Source organism: Schistocerca piceifrons, chromosome 2 (genome assembly GCF_021461385.2).
Source record: "Schistocerca piceifrons isolate TAMUIC-IGC-003096 chromosome 2, iqSchPice1.1, whole genome shotgun sequence".
Taxonomy (NCBI): Eukaryota; Metazoa; Arthropoda; class Insecta; order Orthoptera; family Acrididae; genus Schistocerca; species Schistocerca piceifrons.
Window position 1 is genome coordinate 538421188 of NC_060139.1, and position 17482 is coordinate 538438669.

General features: G+C 37.4%; 1 protein-coding gene across 1 annotated transcript in view; it reads left to right on the plus strand.

The window, feature by feature from the left end:
• Positions 1–17482, plus strand: part of LOC124776372 — a 60708-nt gene that overhangs the window by 12527 nt on the left and 30699 nt on the right. The window contains exon 2 of the mRNA XM_047251332.1: positions 5741–5837. Within this exon, the coding sequence (XP_047107288.1) occupies positions 5741–5837 (97 nt within the window). The remainder of the gene's footprint in view (positions 1–5740; positions 5838–17482) is intronic.

Here is a 17482-nt window from a genome sequence, read left to right on the forward strand (position 1 = left end):
GTTGCTGCAAGTTGTTATTTGCTTACCTGTAATTACAAGTGAAGGCTATATATAGATTGTTAGATCCTTTTCTGGTGGAAAAAGAGAACTGCTGTTGAGTTGTTCTGGTGTGCAATTATGACATAAATCGAGAATTTATCATCATGAAGCCATTTGAGTATCAGCAAAGATAATGCTGTAATCTATTTGCAAATAAGAAATATCACATTCAAGGGGGAAAAAGCATTGGAATGATTAATGAAATCCTGATGAACAGCTACAAAAATTCACTCGAAGTGGTTTCAGTTGCACATAGTATGTTATGTGGAACTCTGTACAAATTGGTTTCTATCACAGATTCAGCTTGATATGATGAAATGTGTGAAAAGTTTAACAGCATTTTGAGTTCGCTTGGAGCTTAACTTCATAAAATTCAGTGTGTTAGTAAATGAGTTTTAAATGGCCATCTCAAAAGTAAACTAATCTGGCGTGAAGCATAGTAAGCATTCAAGTGGCATCTGTTGCTAGCTTTGTCCGTTGAGAGTTACAGAAGCCAGCACTATCAGTTAAACAGGAGTGAATAAACTGCTCGCATTCTTAGAAACAAGATAATTTTATTTTTCACCCCGAGTCACACAAATGGTGGTGTAACCATTGAGCTTCTTCCCAAGTCATCATATAATACTTATAACTCACTATTGCAATTGGTCACTTTCGGAAACGCGTAGTGGTATTACAGTAATAAAGTACTGCAATGCTTAAGGAAAACACATCGCACTGTCAATGCTTTCAGGTCAGTTGTGCATATACTGTCAACCTCAATTACGTGTTGACTCATGATAATCTAACCAAATAACGCTCACTTTCAAGTGCAATAATATCGTGGTTGACTAATAAACACACTGAATATTAACTCACTCATGCCATAGAATGTGTCATATCAACCTTCCTTCTTTCAGCCATCAGTCAAGTTGCACCACAAATTTCTTGTTTCCCCAATTCTGTTAAGTACCGCCTCATTAGTTACAAGGTCTTCTCATTTAATTTTCAGCATTGTTCTGTAGCACCACAATTCAAAAGCTTATTTTCTCCTCTTTTCTAAACTATTTATCATCTCGTGTCTCACTTCCTACACTCCAGACAAACACCTTGTACCACTGTGTGTGTGTGTGTGTGTGTGTGTGTGTGTGTGTGTGTGTACGTGCACGTTCAAAGGACATCTCCAAAAGCTGGCAAGTTTTCCTTCTTTGGTGAATGCCTTTGGACAATTCAATGCTTCTACTTTTCTATGAGTGGTCTCCTTTAATCCTAAAGCATGAACATACTACAAGAACTTTCCTACAGCATTAATGAAGTCTACATTCAATTCTTAACAAATTTCTCTTCATAAATGTTTTTCTTACTGTTGCCAATGTACATTTTGTATCCTTTCTGCTTTGGCAATCATCAGTTATTTTGTTGCCCAAATAGCAAGCACCATCAGATTTAGTTTGACTATATTCCATTATCCTTGTTTTACTTTTGTTGATGTTTATCTTATATCCTCCTTTCAAGACACTGCCCGTTCCATTCAATTGCTCTTCCAAATCCTTTTGCATCTCAGACAGAATTAGTGTCATCAGCACACTCAAGTTTTTGTATCTTTGCTCAGTGTACAGCAGTGTACAGATTGAATAATATTGGGGGTAGGCTACAACCGTATCTACTGCCTTGTCCACCACTGCTTCCCTTTCATGCCCCTTGACTCTTTATAACTCCCCATCTGTTTCCTGTAGAAGTTGTGGAGAGTCTTTTGCTCCCTGTATTTTCCTCCTGCTACCTACAGAATTTGAAATAGAGTATCTCAGTCAATGTTGACAAAAGCTTTCACTAATTCTACAAAAGCTATAAACATAGGTATGCCTTTCCTTAGCCTGTCTTCTAAGGTAAGTCGTGGCGTCAGTCTTTCCTCACATGTTCATGCAATTCTCTGGAAACCAAAGTGGTCTTTCGCAGGGTTGGTTTCTACCAATTTTTCCATTCTTCTATAAAGAATTCGTGTTAGTATTTGCAACTGATAGTTTGATAATTTTACACCTCTCCGTAATTGATTTCTTTGAAACTGAAACTATTACATTTTTCTTGAAATCTTAGTATTCAGACTTTCTCATACATCTTGCACACCATATATTCCGTGTAGTTGTGATAATGCCGTGTCCTGGATGGCACAGTGGTTTCCGCACCTGCCTAGTAAGTGAGAGATCTGGGGTTCGAATCCTGGTCCGATACACATTTTTGCTCATTGCCGCCAATTCCTTTTAATATCTCGTTGCAGCTGAATGCATAGATCCACCTTTAATTTACATATAATGTTTTGCGGCTATAGATTCTGTGTGTTGTCTATTCTTTTGGACTAACACCATGCTTTAATATAACCATATAAAATAGTTGTCCCGGCTGGCTCTCCCAAAGCTGTGATTACTTCTGGTGGAATGTCATCTGTTCCCGTTGACTTGTTTCAACTCAGGTCTTTCAGTGCTCTGTCAGATTCTTCTCCCCTCACCTTGCTCAAGTGAGAATGCTATTTATGCATTCACTCATCAAATGGTACAAGCCTTAAGTAATAGTATATTTCCAATTGGTATTTATTCTGCTCTTTCTGAGGTGTTTGATTGTGTAGATCATGATACTCTCCTACAAAAGTTCATGTTTTACGGAATTGATGGCTTTACACACAGGTTATTTGAATCGTACTTAACAAACGGAATCCAAAAAGTTATGCTGAAAAATTCAGACAATGTCAGAAAGGTAGAAAATTTTAGTGACTGGGGAAAAAATCCAAGCATTCAATTTTGGGTCACACCTATTCCTTATACATGTGAGTGACCTTCCACTTACTATTCAACAAGAAAATTGGTGCAGATGGTACTAGTATTATAGTGAATACCACTAGAGAGAAAGCAGCAGAAGAGTTGTAAACAATATTTTCAAAAGAATTTTTAAGTTGTTCTCTAATAACAGACTATCCCTAGATTTTGGAGGGGAAAAAAGAAAGAAAAGAAAAAACACTTCATTCAGTTCTGTACAAAAAAATGGTCGTACAAAACAATTAATCTAGCACACGAGTAAGAGTCAGTAAGCAGGGTAGAATACTCTAAATTTTTGGGTCGTACTGAGGACAACTTGAACTGGAAGAAGCATATTATTGAGCTTTTGAAAAAATGAAGTTCAGCTACTCTTTCGTTTCATACAGCTACTTATGTTGGAAAAAACAGCATCTTGACATATTTTGCATATTTCCACACAGTATCATTGTGTGGAAGAATTTTTGGGGTAACTAATCACTTAGAAAGAAAGTATTGATTGCACAAAAGTGAGCAGGGGAATAATACATAGTGTTCACTCACAGACATAATGTATGTATCTCTTCAGGAAGCGAAGTACTTTAACTGCACCATCAGAATACATATATTCACTAATGAAGCTCATCATAAATAATCCCTCACAATTTGAGAAGAACAGTAATGTGCATACCTGCAGCATGTGAAATTTGCTGGATTTGGATGGGTTACTCCTGTAATTGAAATATCAGATCTGAAGATGGTTCTGAATGAACCAAAACTGGTCATATGAATAATAATAAAAAAAAAAATTAAAAAAAAATTGCAATCAAGATGGATTATAAGTAACATTATAAAATCACTGATTGCTGTTATCCCATCAGACAGTATGTCTGTTTTTGGGGGAAAAAAAAAAATATTTATTACCCTTCGTTAAGCTGTCTGTGGCTCAGGAAAGAGTGTACAGAAACAAAAATTTTTGATTTGCCCAGTAACATAAAATGTCTGAAAGGTAGCAAAGCAAGTTTTAAATCTAATTTCAAATCATTTTTCTTGGACAACTCGTATTGCATTGATGAATTTCTTCGTAAAAACTGGTAACCAGTGAGAGATTAAGTGTAGTTGCATTAGTAGGACTAGGAATGATAATTTTTTCATTAATGTTAATACTAATTGTGTATATGTATCCTATAAACTGGTCTGTTCCACATCATTTCAATAAGAGTATCGTTCAAGTGATCTATGGAAAGTGTAACTAACTAAATAACTGTCTTCGCCTATGTCCTGTTCCATTTCTATAATATTTTCCTGAAGTTTATCCCTAGAGTGTATAGACCCTCAATATACTCATTCCACCTTTCAATTTTCCCCTCTTTAAGACTGGTTGCCCATCTGAGCTCTTGATGTTCTTATAGCTGCTTCTCTTTTCTCCAAAGGCCTCTTTAATTTTACTGTTGGTGATACTTATCTTCTAACTCCTTTCATTTATCCTCTAGCTGTTAGTGCCTAGCCATTTTGCACTTTCCGCCAATCTCATTTTTAGACCTTTATATTCCCTTCCACCTGCTTCATTTCCTGCCTTTTTATATTTGCTCCTCTCATCAATTAGCCAAGGATTTCTACTAGGCCTTGTCTTTTTCCTATTTGATTCTCTGCTGCCTTCAGTATTTCACCTCCCAAAACTACCCATTCATCTTCTACTGTATTCCTTTCCACAGTTCTAGTCAGCTGAGGCCCAATGCTCGTTCTGTAACTCTCAATAACCTCAGGTTCCTTCAACTTATCCAGGTCCCACGTCCTTGATTGCCTACCATTTTTCAGTTTCCTCAGTTTTAATCTACAGTTCATAACCAGCAAATTGTGGTCAGAGCCCGCACTTGCCCCTGGAAATGTCTTACAATTTGAAATCTGCTCCTGAAATCTCTGGCTTACCAATATATAATCAAACTGAAGTCTTTTTGTGTCTCCAGAAGTCTTCCATATATACCATATTCTTCATTATTCTTAAACCAAGTTTTAGTGATGATTAAATTGTGCTCTGTGCAAAATTCTATCAGGTGGCATCCTCTTCCATTTTGTTCCCCCAGTCCATATTCACGTACTACTTTCCTTATCTTCCTTTTTCTGCTATCGAATTCCAGTCCCCCATCACAATTAAATTTTCATCTCTTTTAGCTATCTGAATAATTTCTTTTATCCTGTCATGCATTCCTTCAATCTCCTAATCATTTGCATAGCTAGTTAGCATATATAAACTCGCGCTACTGTGGTAAGTATGGGCTTCTTGTCTATGTTGGCTGCAATAATGCGTGCAAGAGGATGTCGTCATAAGGAGAAACAAAACTGGTGCTCTACAGATTGAAGTGTTAATCGGGCAGGTAGGTTAGAAAATTTAAAAAGGGAAATGGATGAATTGCAGTTAGATGTAGTGGGAAGATTGTAGATGTTCAATATCCCTTGTTAGTCCTACTTGGTGCTGGTCCCACACAATTGAACTGTATTCCAAGATGAGTCGCACAAATTTGTTGTGAAAAATCTCCTCTTAGACTGTTTGCATTTCAAGCATTGCATCGCCTTTTTTTCTCTACACCTTTAAAAGACAAGAGTTTCATTATGGGGGATTAGATATTGGTGATTCCTGAATACTGTTCCACAATCTAGTCTTCGGGATATGCATTTTGAACTGCAAGCATTCCATTTTATATATAGTCCCCATTTTTATGCTGAGTGCTAACCATGAAGAGGACTAGTTTACAGACATCACTAATTAATAGGGATACACTTGGAAAGAAACTTTCATGTTCAAACAAACCTATGAAAGTGTTATTATTTGTTGACAAATTCTAAATGTTACAGAAACATTCTGTTAAAACATTTACAGTAGGCCTCATATTGCTTTATGTGAAAGAAATTGTCAATTCAACTCCAGTCTTATTTTCAAGGTATCAGAATGAACTCCCAAAGAAGCTGAAGGCAAGAGGAAAGGACACTTATCTTATCCATGAAGAATTGGTGCAGACAATGAAATGGAAGCAAACTGTAAGTTGCAAATGAAATTTATTCATGCTTTTGAACAGTTTCGTTGTGGTAAAGATGTACTGTCAACACTTACTCAAATATGAGGAAGACTCTGAGTTATAAGAAAATTAGAGTTACTGCATTTTCAGAAACATCTCCGTCATATATCCTCAATACTTTCAGGTGTTTTAACTACGAACACACATAATTTCTATCAATTTGAACAGAGAAGGTAAAGTAACATGGTGTGCTTTGCATGTTTTCAATGAGAAAGGACAAATATAGTTAGTAGTGGCTCTGTTAAATTCTTCTTCTTCTCTCTCTCTCTCTCTCTCTCTCTCTCTCTCTCTCTCTCTCTCTCTCTCTCTCTCTGATGGGTTCTTGGGTTCTCTGTATGCTTTTGCATCCTCATTGCTGTGTGTGCCAAGTAGAAATAAATCTTGATACATTTCAACGTATTTTTCTATATGTGACCGTCTACATCTATGCTTTGCAAGCAATAGTGAACTGCATGGCAGAGGTTGCTTCCCCATGTCAAACTTATTAGGGCTACTTTCCATTTTATTTCTATACGGAGCATTGAAATAATAATTGTTTAAATGCTTTTGTACATTATGTAATTAACATACTCTTTGTGGGAAATACACAGCTGTTGCTAAAAATTTTAAATGTGCTCAGTTATAATTGACAAATACATTATTTGAATAAAATCATGTCTAGGATTTGTCAATTACAGTTGTCCCTGTGTGGGCAATGTTTGGGCATTGTAGTATATTGCTAGATTCCTCACCTGATGGTGATTCTTGAAACTTAGGAAGTAGGAAGTATTTTGCTAGATAGTTGATAGTTAAAGTACCTTCCAGTTGGTTTCTGAATATCTGTGTTATGATCTTGTTAAAATAACTACTTATTTAGCACCACAAACACAAACTATAAGAAGTTCACAAATATTTTTAGTCACATTGAAATGGAAATGGTAAACAGAAACAAAATACTAGTTACTCCAATATAATTTCAACAGTGTTTATATTTCACTGTGCATCAGTCACAACCATGTTCTACTGCCTCCCCCCCCTCCCATCGGTAACATTGATGTATTTCTTTGGGAAATGCAATGTATGACCAGAATGTGTAACTCATTGGTTTTGAAATTGGCACATGTGATGATATTCAGCAGGAAGGCTGGCTTAAATGTGTTGATGATTATCTCCTGACCATGAGGTATTTCATCAAGATAGCATTTTGCAGAGCGTGAATGTGCCAGATATGTTCCATTGTAAATTGGTTGGAGAGGTTTCCTCTGTGCATCATGTCTTATGAATAAATGGAAAAAGGGAAAAATCATAAGTTTAGGATGCGTGAAGACAGATGCAGCACGATATCGAACATTTATTGGTTTAAATGATGTCATGTGCTGCTTCAACTTGAAAATGGAAGTTCGAGTCTCACACACCTGTGGTGTAACTTCAAAGAAATCGTCTAGAAGTCCAGTTCCCATGTGGTATGTCATTCATGCAGCTGTCGTGTTATGTTCTGGGCATTACATAAGTTTGGGGACCCATTAAGATTCTTGGTAAGTTGTCAACCCAGTAATCTGAAAGTCACTGTCTTAATGGTGCCTCAATGTTGCAGTGCCTCAGCAAAACACCACCATTTGATGCTGGTTGGTAAGCTTTGTTCTCTATGTGATATATACTTAGGTTCTTTGTGAGGTGAGATGAGGTGAGTGAACAATTGACGTACAAACTTCCATCCTCTGTTGCTGCAGACAAGTTGTGGCACTCAAAAATGTGCAACCCACAATGGTAGGAAACTGCTTGTAACATTTTCTGCATAGATGTCCTTCAGGGGAACAACCTCTGCCCAAAATGTAAACCTGTCGATATTGTTAAGAGATAAGTGAAGCCTTGAGAGCATGGTAATGGTCCCACTATTTAAAACTGAACAAAGCTCCAGGCCCTGATGGAATCCTTGTCAGAGACTATACTGAATTTGCAGCTAGAGTTCCTCCCTCTTCTAAATACAATCTGTTGTAGATCCCTCAAACAGGGTGTATACGACCCAGGAGATCTGGGAAAAACCTGGGAATTTTTAGGATTCCATGAATTTTTCATAGTTTTAGTTGTCAGTTAATACTCTAACAAGGGATATTACTGTATCCTGCTACTGCAGAATAATACTGCAGCAATAAAACATGAAATAGAGAGCTGCTACGAGCGTGATCATGCGCAGTTGAGTTGTGGATGAGTAGTACCTTCTCCCACTTCTGGCTACAGAAATGTGGTATTTGGCTGTGTAAGCAGTCGCAGCAAGCAGCAACCGGGAAAAATTTTACTCCTGCGCCCAACCTGCCAGATTCACGCATGTGCACCAGGCCCAAATCTATGGGGGGGGGGGAGGGAGGTCATATTCTGAGGGGGAAAAAATCTTGTTTCACGAAGTGCCTAGCATTCAGCGCATGTTGCTCCATCGATTACTCGTATGATTTTGAAATGCATCCCTATTGGTTTTTGAACACATTCTAAGCTGGTTTCTGAATGAACCATAAGTTTATTTTTGAGTGCGTGCATAGTGTATGTGACATCTATATCAGGGGAATCCTCGTCGTATCTAGAAACAAACTTTCCTGCAGGCAGAAGGGGATGGGGCTATACGAGCTGAGCGGAGTAAAGCCGAACGGGTAAATGCCAATCACTGTCTGATTATGTGGTTAATTGGGTTTGCGAATGACCAGCATTGTTACACTTGCTAGTGAAATCCATAGATTCAGTCTACCAGAATGGAAATAAACAACTAACAGGAAGAAAGATCGTGTATTATCTCCTCGGTGTATCCAAGAAAATGAAATTTTGACAGAAAATTTTTGGTCAGTTGCTACACTACTAACGGTAAGTTGCACAGTCCCCAGTTAGCAGTCGCGTAAGTTCGATTCTGGAAGTAGCGCAGAAGACGCGTTGTATGAACTTGTAAAAATGCCTAACCAGAGAATAATTGCGAGATAACTAAACCGGTGATTCTGGCAGGGTTCGTGAAGTTAACCAGCGAATAAGTTTTGACAGTGGCAGGAATAGTTCCAGAATTAGTGATGACAAGATTGTTAGAATGAGGAAGGAGAAGAAACAGAGACATCACACAAATTATGGAAGAATATGACGATTCCAAACTTATATAACGTTTCGATATTGTGCTTGAGAAACTAGAGCGTATGAATGAAATGTGAAACTAACATAAGACTTTTTGCTTGTAGGAGGCCTAATAGGCATTTGATATTGGTACTTCGTGAATTATATTCTGTCGTGTTATAAAATGACCATTTGTGCCAAAACAGTCTCGTTTATTTGATGTGTGTTACAATTGCTGCAATATTAGAAAGCCTATTTTGTTGTATCTAGCAGACAGTGACAAAATAGGTGTAATCAGTTCGAGAAACCACATCAATCTTGGAAACTATTTGTATTAACAGCTTTTGCTCTATTAGACAGCGACATTACTATTTCTCATGTATCAAAACATGTGACGAACTTACATCCGGAAAACCGCACTGGAAAGCATATCATCAGGTCGAGGCCTACTTCGTTGGGAATCTAGACATACAAATGTGCACTTTAAGCATGCAATTTAAATGTGCACAATTTTAGTATGGTTCACGAAACTCCGATGCTTTTGGAGTATCCTCTGATGTCTTGTTTCTTTTATGACATAATGTAAGATCTTTTAATGTTTTACACACACGAACTTCTGGCTTCCTGTGTCATTGTAGCTGTGCAAGTGCAGTGGCGCCTGTTATCTGCTCTCTCTGACAACTATTGGAACGAACCTGTTTCTAACATGCCGCGGGAAAATATTGCGAATGGTGGTTTGAAAAGCGTTACTTCAAAACTAAATTTCCTTTTACGCAAGTTGGACTATGTGCGAGAATGTATAATGAATTTCTTAAATAACAGAGCGTTTCACTCTCATTTAAAAATCAACTCTTCGGTGACGAACCATTTAGAAGAATTTCAAGCCCTGAAGATCAAACCTCTATGTCATTATTATGAGCAAATTGATGTAGTACTACGGGATGTCCTCTCTCCTCTCTGGTAACTAATTTGTGGAAAACTTCAAGGACAAGTCACTGAAAACTTCAAGGACAAGTCACTGGACTCAAATAAAAATTTTGCTGGCACCTTTGTGTTATATATCCTAAAGTGTAACACACACAAAAAAGATCAACGTTATACATGAAATCTTAGCGTCTCTTGCAATATGTGAAATCTTTGCTTTTCTAGTAGCACCACTATGTATAACTTTTCCTGTTTGTATATTCGCGCTACTTAACAGTGATGTTGCTATTGGCTGAGTACATTACGTGTCCTTTGGTCTCAATATCCTCTGTCATCAGCTGGCGAGATCACGTGATGTGAACTATGACTGGCTTACAAAAGTGCATCACAATCCTGATTTCTATGGTTCGGAAAGTAACATGAGGTGTTCGGTGGAATTCGAATTTATACTTTCGTAATACGTAAATATGCAGCGTACATGTTGCTGCCCATGAAAGATCTTTCCAAAACATGATTTTTTTCCCAGAGTTTTGTTTTTTTAAAGTGCCGTGTATAAGAACATAACCATTCGAGGGATTGTTAAGATTCACAGTTCCGAGGAAAAATCTACTGTCATTTAACATCTAAAAAGTGTTTTTTCACCCAGGGGAAACTGTATTTTTAACCGAGAAATCCGGGAAAAAGCCAGGATTTTTTTTTCCTTGTCTGTGTATACACCCTGTCGAAAAAAACTCTGCCCAGTTCTTGGAAGAAGATGCAAGTCACATCCATCTACAAAAAGGGTGGTAGAAGTGATCCACGAAACTTCTGTCCAAAATCCTTGTCATTAATTTGTTGTAGAATCTTAGGACATATTCTGAACTCAAACATAGTGAGGTATCTTGAGCAGAATGACCTCATAAATGCCAACCAGCATGGATTTCAAAAACTTCAGTCATGTGGAACCCAACTTACACTTCTCTCACATGACATACTGGAACCTTTGGATCAAGGAAACCAAGTAGATGCAATGTTTCTTGATTGCCAAAAAGCATTTGACTCTGTACCGCACCTGCACTTATTGTCAGGAGTATGACCGTATGGCGTATCAAGTGAAATTTGTGACTGGATTGAGAACTTTTTGGCAGGGAAGACACAGCATGTTATCTTGGATGGAGAGTAATCGTCAGATGGAGGAGTAACTTCAGGTGTGCCCCAGGGAAGTGTGTTGGAACCCTTGTTGTTCATGTTATGTACTGATGACCATGCAGACAATATTAAAGTAAAATCAGGCTTTTTGTGGATTGTGAAGCTATCTATAATGAAGTACTATCTGAAAGAAGCTGCATAAATTGATAATATTTGAATGTGGTGCAGAGTTTGACAACTTGCTCTCTAAATGTTCAGAAATTTAAAATTGTGCACTTCACAAAACGAAAAAACGTAGTATTCTATAACTAAAATACAAGTGAGTCACCGTTGCAATTGGCAAACTTATACAAATACCTGGGTGTAACACTGTATAGGGACATGAAATGGAATGGTCACATAGGTTCAGTTGGTAAAGCAGGTGGTAGACTTTGGTTTATTTGTAGGACACTGGGGAAGTACAATCAGCCTACAAAATGGGTTTCTTACAGATCACTCATGTGACCACCGTAGAAAATTGCTGAAGCGTGTGGGACCCGTACTAGGTAGGACTAACAGGGGATATTAAACGTCAACAGAGAAGTTCAGCATCAGAGGGTGTCACAGAGATACTGAAGGAACTGAACTGGCAGACTCTTGAAGACAGACATAAACTATCCCAAAAAATATTAAGGAAGTCTTAAGAACTGGGTCCAAACGGTTACTCTAGGAATACACAGCTACTTCCTTCATATCACTCACATGTGGTTTGTGAGGATAAGATTAGAATAGTTACCACACACACACACACACACACACACACACACACACACACACACACACACACAGAGGTATTCAATCAGTCATTCTTCCCACACTTAATACGTGAATGGAACAGGAAGAAACCCTAATAACTGATGCAATGGGACGTACCCTCTGCCGTACACCTCATGGTGGTTTGCAGAGTAGAGATGCAGATGTAGAATTGATGTTTGTCACCTGCTTATCTACAGTAGAGCGTATTGCTTTTCCCTACAGATTAGTTATACTCCGGTTGACTGATTCTGATTGTGATTATTGATATTGTAGTCATAGGACATTACATGTTTTCTCTTTGTAAAGTGTGCAGTTTTTCAGTTTTGAACATTTAAAATGAGTTGCCATCTTTCAAAAAGCTTATTAAAACCTACTGTGTAATTTGCAAAATGTCTGTGGTTACTGTTAATGCTGTTTGTCAGCTCATTAATGTATTCTATTAACAACAAGGGGTGCAAGACATTTCCCTGGCTGAGGTGTGCATGTACTTCTACATTTGTCAGTTATGCTCCGTCTAAGAAAACGTGCTGCATCTTCCCTTCCAAGAAATCCTAAATCCAATATAAATTTGGTTTGATACGCCCATATGGTTGTTATTTAATTAATAAACATTGATAGTAAGTAAAGTACTTTACAGACGTTAAGAAATACTGCATCTATCTGACCTGCCTTGATTCATGGCTTTCAGGATGTCGTGTGAGAAAAGTGCCAGTTGGTTCTCACATGACCAGTTTTTTCAGAATCCTTGTTGGTTGCCCTGGAGGAGCCCATTCTGTTAGAGATGGCTCATTATGTTTGAGCTCAGATTGTGTCTAAGATTCTACAAGAGATGGGTGCCGGTGATACTGGATAGTAGTTTTATTGATCACTTCCTGCTACTCATTTCTAGTCAGGTATGACCTTTTTCTTCCAGATGCTGGGCTCAGTTTATTACTAACAGCCTGCACTATATCTCATGCTTCAAAGAAGGGGTGACCCAGCTGCAAATTTTGTATAAAATCTGATAAGAGATTTCATCGGGCCCAGTGCCTCTGAGAACTGATATCCATGTCACTTATCCTCGTAGCAGTATGAAAATTAAACTTTGGCAGTACTTCTGGAATTTTCTTTACAAAGCAGTGTTTGGAAACAGAATTAAGCATTTATGTTTTTACTTTACTGTCCTCAATTTCAGTATTTGTTTCGTTTACGAGTATCTGGACAGTGCTATTTGATAGCCTTTACATATAACCAGAATTTCTTTTAGTTTTGTGAGATGTCTTTGGCTAAGATTCTGCTACAATAGTTGATGAAGGCTTCACTTGTTGCCATTTGCACAGCCAAATACATTTAATTCATCGTATCTATATCAATAGCAGTTTTTATTAAACCTCTTTCGTGCAGTACTTGCTGTTTCTTCATATATTTTTTCTTAAAAACACATGCTGTACACCATGGAATGGTCCCTCTGATCCTGAACTGTTCTGTTAGGTCCAAATGTATCCAGTGTTTCTTCAGCCATTATCTTAAAACTTCATCCACAGTCCATCCACATGCTCCTGTCCCTCCACTGTGTTGTGATATGATTTATTCTTGTATCTAGTTTTCTGAACATGTAAATCTTTCTACTTATTTTACTTTCCCATTTTACTTTGGTACATTATTTTTGTGATAGTTTACAGAGAAGAAAGTTAATATTGTTTTGCCCAAGATACAAATACTGGTCTTGCATGTCAGCTCATCCCATTCTTTGATTGTAATATATGGCAGAGTTAAAGTTGAGCTTTGTTGGTCTTTGTTTTGTACCTTTGGATATCTTGTGTGTAATTAAGAATTCAGAAAGTGAGTGTACATTTCTGACCAGCCTATACTACACCAAGAATATTTTTTGGCTAAGGCCTGTCTTAGTTTTCCCTCCTTAGGCAGTTGCATTGGATTGAGCTATGTCCCCCCTCCCCCTGCTGGCTGTACAGTCCCTACCATGTGTGTTTTTCCACCTAGCCTTGTGAACAAGTTGGGAGAGCTGTTATACCTGTGATTAGTTCTTCATTCCCAAACACACCCAACACATTTCCAAATCAACCTCTTTGCTTGCTGGAACTTTGATGAGCATGCCATTATTTCTTTCTCATTGTCCCATATTTTCACATTGTAGTAGTAATCATAATACAAAGAGATTAATTTATATGTATCAGTAACAGATCTGACTATCTTTAATGGGTTATACAGGAAATGGGAAAGCCTGTCCTTGTATTTCATCTGCCTTTTGGCCAGTACAGACTTTTGGGTGGAACACACACTATGTGAAACATTTTAAGTAACTGTTTCTGGCCAACCAGCAAAAATGTGGAAATACCTTCTCAGTGTAATTATTTCGGCAACCCTTATGTCTCGGCTGTTTCTCTCTTCAGCCATTTACCTTGAAGTATAGGTCATGAAGATGATGACAGTGAAGTATGCCTGTAACTTATCATTTGTTACAGGAAACCAACATACTTTACCACTGTCTCAGTAGGCAACACCCTCAGCTAATATTTTGAACGAATTTTGCTTGTGGAGAAGTTATGCTTAAATAAGATGTCATCAGATATTTGTAAGTAATGTGGATTTTTTTAAGGATTTTGTTCCAGACATCATAGTACTAGCAAATCTATGTTCACTTTAATCCTGCTTTCCTGATCACTATACTGTACAGTGGTACTAGTAGGGTCAATATGTCCTGACATTAATACAGTAGTAGAAATTGGTATAAAGGCAGGATTCGTATGAAAATAATAGTACAATGTCTGAAGCATACATATATCAAATTTATTATGAAGGTAGTAGATACATATAAGACATAATAAATCATGACAGAATTACATAGTCTCTTTCATAACATGAATTTCCAGTTTCCTGGATTGAAACTGGTATAAAGACTCGCTGTTTCCTGTTGTGTTATTGCATTGTTAGTACTTCGTCCAACTTTGGTTCTTCCTAATTACCTCCCCACTCTTCTCATATCACTCTTTTTCAGCTCACATAAGGCCTCATATTGCCTTCCATTGTGATAAACATGCCTTGCAAGTAGTCCCCAAGGTTTTCTTAGGGTTCATGTTCGGCTTACATGCAGCTCAGGACAAGAAATTGATATCTTTATCTTCAAACCACTTTTTGGTTGTGACAGAAACAAGACACAGATGCATTATCTTGTTGAAACATTAAGACTTTTGCCCTGTACATCCTTACATTTTCTATTATGTTCTGTCCTGAACACCTCAGTGTACTCATTAGAGTTAATTATATTGTTCAGCCAAGCAATGTGCACTTCACCTGTAGCACAGAAGGCTGCACAGATTATGATAGTTCCACCACCAAATTTCTGTCTGCTCATTGTTACCTGCTGGTCTGTTCTCAGATCATGCCAATGATATTGGAATCCACCTGGCCCATCTAAATTAAACTTCTTCTCATCACTGAAGATCACTTTATTCCATTCTGAATTTTGTGACATAATGGTTTTCAGCCAACTCCAATCTAGCCTGTTTGTTTGGGTGTTAGAGCAGGTTTTTGCAGTTGTTCCTTGAATGCAATATATTTGTCATAAACATCTGGCAGTTACTGGCAAATGTAAATTAGTAGCAAGGTGAAAAGAATAACAATTTGTGGCCCTTGCTTTGTGCAGATGTAACTGTTTTGATGCCTTTGATAATTTTCTACATTGCTCATATTTTCTGTGTTGTTCATATTGTGTGCCCAATCCAACAAAATTACCAACACTGTACTCGAGATTGATTCAACTTCTTGGCCATTTGACAGTTAGTGTCCCATTTCCTTCAACACAACATGTGGTTTCACTACTGAAGTCTGTCTCCTGTCTGCAGTAAAGGCATGTATGCACACACTAAACACCACACAGAGCCAACTGATTTTATACAGAGTTCTTGGTATACTGTATTACTGACATCAAATGCGATACCATTCAACAGGGTTTCATACTATTACACACACACTGTGCACAACTAAACCAACTGACAATTTTAATTTTCTTACAAAATCCATGTGTTTATACTGATTTCCACTACTGTATACTGACAAAAACTTGCACCAATACTCATTTTTGCACAGTTCTTGACATTGTTATATTACATTGTTTTGATGATGATGATGATAATAATACACAGAACTTTATTTAAGAAAATGTCTTATTTCAATATTCTCATAGAGTAAATTTGAAACAACAGTCAGTTTTCAGCACAGGCAGCTATTTTTCAAAACATTAACTTTCATATTCTAACTTTGCGAACATGTTTATTATATTTTCTGCGCAATACATTTGTTTTATTGTCATTGCTTACTGGACATAACTTGAGCATGCATGTTTAGTAGGTCTGGTCTGAAAAACAAGACATATGCATTGTAAGCAGGAACATCATGGCCTACTTATTGGTTTTGTATTTGCTTGTATATGTACCTGTTAATTGATCTAGCATGCTGACAGCCCATTTTAGCTTAATTCTAATTCAAAGTAAATGTCAAAAAAGTTGCATACAAGCAACAGAGATGAGGTTTCTGAGAGCAGTAAAGGGTTGCACAAGAGCTGACAGAGTTCGAAATCAGGAAATTAGGAAAATACTGAATATATTTATTATCCTCAATCATTTAACAAGAAAAATAAGAGGAACTGGAATGAACATCTCAGAATAGTGTGTGGAAAATGATTGCATTTTCATATAGGATTTTAAAATTCATGTAAGATTTAAGCCAGTTGGGAGAACTACTCAGAGAAACTTAGGAAGCGATGGGTACCATAACAGGCAAAGATGACAATTTGATGATGATGAGCTGAAATAATTTTTGGCTTCTTATCAGTCCTGTCACTGGATTCATCATGGTGGAATGTGCTCAGCAGTACAACATCCTTATTTCTGTTAAAATAACTGACCACGGCAGTGTCATTTATGAAGCAAAATGAACAGCTATGAACCTCCTTGTTGTTCATGTTTTGTAGAAACTCTGCTTTATGTTTCCATGTAGTACCCCAAATTGTTAGTCTCATTTTCAGGAGAAACTGTCCCAAATAACATGACGTAGAAAAATTGTCATGTGTGATACTCTGACCTCGCAACCCAGAAAGTGAGAGTAGCAAGGTCACTTATTCCCCTACTCTTTTTTTCTGTTGCCCTTCCACTCCACTCTCCTTTCCTGTATAAGTTAGGGTTTTTCAGTATGTATGAAGATTTGTTATCACATAGAGTCCATATTTTGATCCCAAAAGAAATGGTTTGCATTACTTTGCAGACCACTTTATTTTCTACATTTTTTACTTACTAATCCTGTGATGTCACTATTTTTAATCATCATCCTAATGGTACAGCTGTGAAATTTGTATCTTTGTCTTCCCAAGTGTTTAGTTGCTATTTCTAAGGTTGCAGTTACCGTGGGACCTGAAAACACAGCTGTTTTTATTCAAATACATTTGGATTTTGCTTCTATACTGATTGATAATGTTACTATGTCACTTACTTCGAAAAATATCGTCCACCCACTGCTCTCGCACTGGCTGTGTAGAACTAGTGACTGGGATGGGCTGACACACCCTCTTTCATTCCTGTCATATGTTATGGTGAAAGTCAATAACATGGTAGCACAAAACAATTAAGTAAGCCAATGGTCTCTATGTAGACTTTTACAGTCTCCTGCAGAAATGAATACTATCATTGAGTATTTGTCCAATTT